At 37.6% G+C, this 7,566-nt stretch overlaps 1 protein-coding gene across 4 annotated transcripts in view; it reads right to left on the bottom strand.

Annotated features, from left to right (window-relative positions):
- Nucleotides 1-447: 447 nt before the first annotated feature.
- The window catches only part of TTC27 (tetratricopeptide repeat domain 27), a 191,910-nt gene continuing 184,791 nt past the window's right edge, over nt 448-7,566 (bottom strand). For 3 of the 4 annotated variants that reach the window (XM_023216383.1, XM_023216384.2, XM_023216385.1), the window contains 2 exons: nt 3,914-4,014; nt 448-683 (listed from right to left, as the gene is read on the bottom strand). In XM_023216383.1, the coding sequence (XP_023072151.1) occupies nt 561-683; nt 3,914-4,014 (224 nt within the window). In that variant the 3' untranslated portion in view covers nt 448-560. Of the gene's footprint in view, nt 684-3,913; nt 4,015-7,566 lie in introns of those variants that run through there. The other variant, XR_002732440.1, reaches the window with a different exon arrangement.

The raw sequence follows: 7,566 nt of genomic DNA, 5'->3' as shown, positions 1-7,566 counted from the left end.
AAAATTTAGGTTATGCCATTTTTTTCTTGCATTTTCTTGATTTAGAAGTTAAACCATGCTCACATTTCCAGTTTCACCAAGTCTGTATCTTTCTGAAACAAGCACAAAATCTCAAGAACCATAAATGTTTCTACCTCCAAATCCACTCTTTTATCACTTTTGAACAATAAAGCAGTCAATCTAATGATTTCACAAACTTGTAGTATGTGATTTTCACCTGTTTAGACTAAGGTTTTCCAAAGTATGATCCAATTAATGTTAGGCTGAAAGAGAATAAACCCTATATTTAAAACAAAATGAATTTATTTGCTCTTTGTGCCAAAATACCTCAAGAATTATAAAAATACTGAATTCAACTGTAATTAGACCTAAAGAAATAGGGAGTTTTAAAAATTCAGTGTACTTCAGAAAGCATATAAAATTGAGAACATCACAAAACCAAGAATGTTAAGTCATAAAACAAATTTATTTTAAAAATCAGTATCTTGCATTTCAGATATACAGATGCATCTTTTACCAGAAGGTGAAAACACCTTTTCCAGAATCTGCTTCCAGCAGAATCAATACTGATTTCGAAACTGGTTGCTTAGGTCTTGGAGCTCTAGCACTAAGGTGTCCATGGCTGTTATGTCATCAGCTAATTCCCTGGACATTTCGCCAGTGGCCACATCTGTAAAAAGTTGCTGTAATATAAAAAACAAAGCAGAAGTATTAAAACAATAAAAATTTCTTCAAAATAAAATAGATACAGAGGATGGAGTTAAAAAACCTTTTGCATAATAATACTATATAATTATAATAGCAATGGTAGCATTTTTTCTGTTCACTAGCCTCTAGAAATGTACAAGCTGCAATTAAAGGGTGAATCAAAACAACATGCGTGAACTTATAAATTCAAATCAGCTCTGCTCTTCAAAGCATTTGCCTAAATTCTGGTTATTCATTTCAATGTTATAGGATGGTTTTTGGATGAACAGGCATAATTCAACCAAACAAAATGAGTTTATTTATTGTGTATGCAGCAAAACAAATATGTTCTATATTCAAATTCATATAAATCATACCCTCTATGCTACTTATTTGAAAACTGATTTGGCTTAGGCCTCAGAGACCACAAAGATTATCCTAGCAAAAAAGTCCACCAAAATAAAAATAACTGTGTCCTCTCCCTGAAAAAGGAATTGCCTTGGGAGGTTTAATGCAACATATTTCAATAATGCCACCATAGCTGAAAACATTTGGCAATGCCTCTCCAGGAACTGCCTGCTGAGCCAACACAGGCCCCCAAGAAAATCAGCTTCAGGATTTTATGACCCATTGTATGCATGTGTGTGCACACGTGAGCACATGTGTACATGCAACTGTGTTTATGTTTTATTCAGAAATATCATTTACGTAGCTTGCCAAATATCTGTTTCATTGGATTTGATTATATGATTTGTACAGCATTTCATAACAAAATGCAGTAGGAACTGCTCCAATGTCATCAGTAGAGAAGACACCTTTTAGGAAAATAATCTAGCCTCACATAGTTTTTTTGTTTTTTGTTTTTAGTTTTGTGTGTGTGTGTTTTTAAACTAAGAATTACAGTGCTTGCAAATCATAATCAATCTGCATCACTTCCCTGTGGGGTAAGGAGGAAGCACAGAGAAACCGAGGCTTAGAAAAAAAATGAGTAATTTGCTGAGACTCTGTTCTGTGTCCAGGCTCTCCAGCATTCTCATGAACAGCCCCTTCATGCCACTCTTGGCAGCAAACCTGTATAAGGACAGGGTGCAAATGGGCAGGGGAGTCACTCTGTCCTGGGAGAGCATGGGCTGGATGATTTGTTAGGTGAGTCTCTAGGTACTAGGAGCTTATTTCCATGAAGTCCCTGGCCTGGCAAGGAAAGACCTGAGATTCATTCAAGTAAGCCTATTTAACACAGGCTGCAAGCAATTTAACATAGTTATCCTCATTCATTTTCAATCTTAATTCATTTTCACTTTTTAAAGTATTCTAAAAAAGTGACTTTTTTGGAATGCATTTCAGTATGACAAACCTAATTCATTAAATAGAAAAGGTATAAGATCTATGAAACCAGAGACTACCAAATATATGTAAAATATGCTTCAGAGGAGGCACTGAGAGGTAATTTTTCCCATTTTTGGATAATCCAGTTGGCATCTAATGAGAACAAAAATCTAAACACAGATGATGTTCTGGGGCCACATTTTCAATATTTGGGACTCTACCATAATATGGAAAGGTGTGCAGTACCTGCACAGACAATACTATTCAAGTCATGTAAGTATAGATTTATATAAAGTAGTAATTCATAAGAAAAAGCTTTGCATAGACAAAAGGAAGCCACAGCACACCCTGAAGAAGTAAACTAGTGTGGATGGGTTGGTGATATAATCGAAAAGTAGGAAACAAAGCTCCCACTTTGGGAAGGAAAGTCACAGGAAAAAACCCTGCCTTTGTGACTTTGAGGGAGCTCTTACAGATTTCTGAGAGACACAATTCTGAAGTTGTGCTGCCAAGCTAGGAGGAAATATAGCTCTCCTGGGTCATGCAGATAAATAGGAAAAGTGAGTAAGTTAATTAAAGAGGCAAAAATGATGCCTTGATCTGAAAAGATCAAACTATTAATAAGAAAAAAAAAAAAACTCTGGAAAGGCAGTTACAGAGTAAAAAGGTATTCAGAAGTGGCCTCCGTGTACCAGAGACTTACTCTCAGAAGTAAGTTAAAATTACTTTGCAACCCAATATGCAATAGTGAAAGCAAGTAAAGGCTAGAAAAGTAAGTGGTAAATTGTGCTAGAAGTTATATTTGTCCAAATTTTGCTTCCAGAGGTATAATCCACATCTGGCTGCACAGTAAAATCACACAGGAAATTCAACAGATCTCCTAGGTCCATCCCAGACCTGAATCTACATAGGTTACAGATAGAGCCCAGGAATCAATCCAGTTTTCGATAAAACTCCCTGAGTGATTCTTAGGCATCTCTGGCCCAGCACTGGTCCACAAGTTAGTTGTTGTGAACTAATGGCATGTTTCAGTTGTCAAACCTCAATCGCCATCTACCGTAACAATTTTGCTCAAATCCATATACCACCTACTTAATATTTTTATCTAAGTCAATTTTTTTTTACTTAAGAGTCTTTTTAAAAGGAAACATTACATTGCTACTTGAAATACAAAATAAGCAATAATATTCATGAAATTATAGGCTTGATGAGCTAGTCTACTTTTTTCTAATATGTACTGAAACGAATATATATTTAAACCAGAAGTTTACCAGTGGCATATATGCCACACTTTGGGGGAAAATGACAATAAATACAAGAGCATTGTTTTAATTTAATTTAAGGAAAGCATTAAGGGCTGAATTGTGAACATTAATTTCAAAGACTTTTTTTTTTTTTTGGAGACGGTATCTCACTTTGTCACCCAGGCTGAAGTGCAATGGTGCAATTTCGGCTCACTGCAACCTCTGCCTCTCGGGTTCTAGCGATTCTCCTGCCTCAGCCTCCCGAGTGGCTGGGATTACAGGCACCCACCACCACGCCCAGCTAATTTCTGTATTTTTCAGTAGAGACAGAGTTTCACCATGTTGGCCAGGCTGGTCTCAAACTCCCGACCTTAAATGACCTGCCCGCATTAGCCTCCCAAAGTGCTGGGATTACAGGCATGAGCCACTGCACCCGGCCAATTTCAAAGACTCTTAAGTCACACACATTTAGAGTGGTGTAGGCATTGGGCCAACAGTATCCTCACTAACACAATCAACCATGAGGGGGCTGCTATACAAAATATAACATGCGCCTAAAATTATCACTGATGTAAAAGAAGATTTAACAGCAATAAGCTGATACTAATGACCTTTTTCTATATGACAATTCCAATTAATTCACATGTCACTCTCACCTTTGCTTTAGATAACAAGCCCCGTAAATTGAGTCGAACTGAAGAAAGCATTTGTACAGCTTCTTGGGGACTGGATTTGTTTTTACTGCATTTTATGGCCACTGGAAGATAAATATGGAGAGAAATATCTATTAAAAAGTGTTAATAATAATTCACAGGGACAAAAGCCAATTATTTAATTAGAATTTTATAGTAACAGACTTTAGAAACACTTCTACCTGGAAAGTTTTTATTTTTGAAAAAGAAAAATTGTGTACATAGCTTTTCCCTTTATCCTTCTTCTTTTTTTTTTTTTTTTTTAAGATATAGCGTCTCACCCTGTCGCTCAGGCTGGAGGTGTGGCATGCAGCCTTGAACTACTGGCCTCAGGCGAGCCTCCTGCTGCAGCCTCCTAAAGCACTGGGATTACAGGTGTGAGCCACAGAACGCGGCCTTTCTCTATCCTCCTTTAAGAATGATCATTTACAGCTCCAGGGAATTTTGAGAAAAACAGGTGATTTTTGGTGAGTTATGGATCACTGGGGAGAGACCCTAAACACCTATACATGCATGCATTTGAGCACACACACACACACGCATGTGCATAGACAAATAAAATTAGGCGAGGAGACAAAATATTATTGAAAACAAAGTACCCACACAGACAAAAACAGATGCAGCACATCTTTGTGTGGCTTTCCATGCTATCAAGTCCCCAATGGGGACTTCACAACTGCTGATGACACAAGCCCAAGGAAGTGATGTGCCAGATCTGTATGGCTCAATTCTTACTGCATTTTCATAATTGGGGTTTGAAGCACCATTCAGGAAGCACTGACAACAAACTATGTGTCTTCATTTAGAGAACGTGACCGCAGCCAGGTTCTTGAGTTCCTGAGCAAGGCTTGGCATCAGCAGGGAATGGGGAAGAGTGACTCACAACTCTGCTCGCAGCATTCTGTGGAACCCATTTGACCAAAACCTGAAATTACGAAGAAGGCATCCTCCTTCCTGGTAGAAGGCCTGGCTATTAATGCTTTACGAGAACAAGTAAAGAGCTTTGTACAAACATAATGCCCAATATTTCCCCACTGACTTGTTCTTGGTTTTGTTCCCTAAATTATGCTCACTAAATTTAAACAGACTGATAACCAGATACTATTTTAACATGACACTAAACAGCACAAGGATTAAAGTCTACTTCATACTCTAGATTGTAGACCATGTAGACCAAGGATAGAAAATCTTCTTTTTTTTTTTTTTTTTTTTTTTTTTTGAGACAAGGTCTCGCTCTGTCACCCAGGCTGGAGTGCAGTGACACAATCATGGCTCACTGCAGCCTCAACCTTCAGGATTCAAGTGATTCTCCTACCTCAGCCTCTCAAGTAGCTGGACCACAGGTGCATGCCACCACAACCAGCTAATGTTTTATTTTTTTTTAATTTTTTGGTAGAGATGAGGTCTCACTATGTTGCTCTGGCTGATCTTGAACTCCTGGGCTCAAGTGATCCACCCATCTCGGCCTCCCAATTACAGGCATGAGACACCATACCCAGCCCAAAAGATTTCTTTTCGCATGCAAACACTAATCAATCGGTAGAGGCTGCCTATGCCTGGCAAAACAGAGTTCTGTCATTAATTAATAATATCTTCCAAGGCCAGCAAGAACTAGGTTTGACATTCCTATTTCAGAGTAATAATGAGGAATAATAATTAGACTTTGACATTTCTCATTAAAAGGTGAAAGGATGCATAGTAATTAGCAATGTTAAGCCCATTTTCAAAAAGCAGAGTTAGCCCAGAGGTAGTGAGGATTATTAGTCTGTTTTTCTTAGTAGAGGAAAGTTGTAACCACCATGCCAGCGGTATTTGAGCTGTTTAGTACCTAGCAGTTTAGATCAGAAACTGCTGTATTTCTTTTTTTAAGCCCTTATTTGTATTCTGACAAAAACAAAAGTAAAGCAAAAAGACAGATACACTCTATTAGTTTTCCTACTCAATCCCATTTCCAAAAGGCATTATAGATTGAGACAGAGAGAGACAGCCAGAGGGAGAGAAATAACTTGCTGTTTCAAATCATCAGAAAATCTGAAGCAGCAGCGCCTCCTCTGTAGACTGCAGTTAAAATGCATTAACTCTTATTTTAAAAACTCTTGGATGGCAAAGAGCTAAAACACTTTAGCCCACCCTTTCCCAGAAAATAAAATAGCAGAAACTATAAATGTATACCTTCCAGTCAATACAAATGAGCACACAATGACGACACTGTTATAGGGAGGCCTCAAATACTACATCAAGATTGCAATATCTTATCAAGCTTTCTGAAGTGTATGGCTACCTTAATGATAGCAACCCAAGGAGTAAACCATGTGGAGATTTTTAAAAATGTTATGCAGCATACATCACTTAATGATGGGGATACAGTGTAAGAAATATGTGGTTAGGCAATTTTGTTGTTGTGAGAACAACATAGGGTGTACTTACACAAACCTAGGTGGTATAGCCTACTATGCACTCAGGCTACATGGTATATAGCCTACTACTCCTAGGCTACAATCCTGTACAGCATGTGACTGTACTGAACACTGCAGGCAATCAGAACACAATGGTAAGTATCTGTCTATCTAAACATTGGGAAGGTACAGTAAAAATATGGTTTTATAATATTATGGGGCCACGGTCATATATGTGGGTCCACTGGTGACCAAAATGCTGCCACGGGATGCTTGACTCTATTTCCTTTCTATAATTGGGTGGGGTGGAAGAACAATGTTTTGAAGAGACTCACACACAGAGAAACCCAGCTTATTCTTTGAGCCCTGATGTACGAAAGTTAACAAGGAAACGGTTAAGATTTATCTTTGTAAATCTAAAATACCATTTGAAACTAAAGCTGGGCATCCACTCAAATATGCTTAAAATGCTGTAGGAGCATGAACACATAATTCAATGATGTCAAAGGAGAACTTAAAAGAATGGACACTTGTTTTTCTCCAAGTATTGCCCTGATGAAGAAAATGATGCCAATAATAGTTTAAATCCAACTTTAAGATGCAAAATAAAGATTTTTCCTAGAGTATCTCTTTAACCTGCATATTTCTCTTTGACAGGTTTAATACCATTACTTGGTGAGTACAGAAAATATCGTGGCTTTGACTGTTACAGACCAGCAGTTCATATAAATGCTTAGAGTTGGCAAGTTGAAGTAGATAAGATAAATTTTTCAAAGTAAATCCCACCCTGCTAATTATGTACCTAATACATCGGTGTGGGTTTCCCCAAATATCATACTATATCCACAACGACCAAAAGCATAAGGACTGGATCCCATCTAAGCCCACCCACATGAATTCTAACCACCCCCAAAACATCCTTCTACGCTCTATTAGCAATTACCCCAAACTTTTCTACATTGACTTTCAGCTATATAGAGCTCAGTACTTCTACCTTCTCTGCCAAAAGCTAGGTGACCCAGGAAATTAGATATTTATATCCTTTAGGTCAAACATATCAAAGGCCAAAAGTAGAATTTTCAACTACCAAGCTAATTTCTAAATTGTTTGAAAGTTCTGTGCCTTCTTTATAAGCAAGCCAAACTTTATCCTTATGCTTAATTTTTCTCTTTTTATTTTGAGTCCCTTATCATCTACAGCTCAAGTCCTCTATTTTGGAAG

This window comes from Piliocolobus tephrosceles, chromosome 15 (assembly GCF_002776525.5).
Source record: "Piliocolobus tephrosceles isolate RC106 chromosome 15, ASM277652v3, whole genome shotgun sequence".
Classification (NCBI taxonomy): Eukaryota; Metazoa; Chordata; class Mammalia; order Primates; family Cercopithecidae; genus Piliocolobus; species Piliocolobus tephrosceles.
Note: the sequence above shows the minus strand (reverse complement) of the source record. Positions and strands in the feature narration are given on the sequence as shown.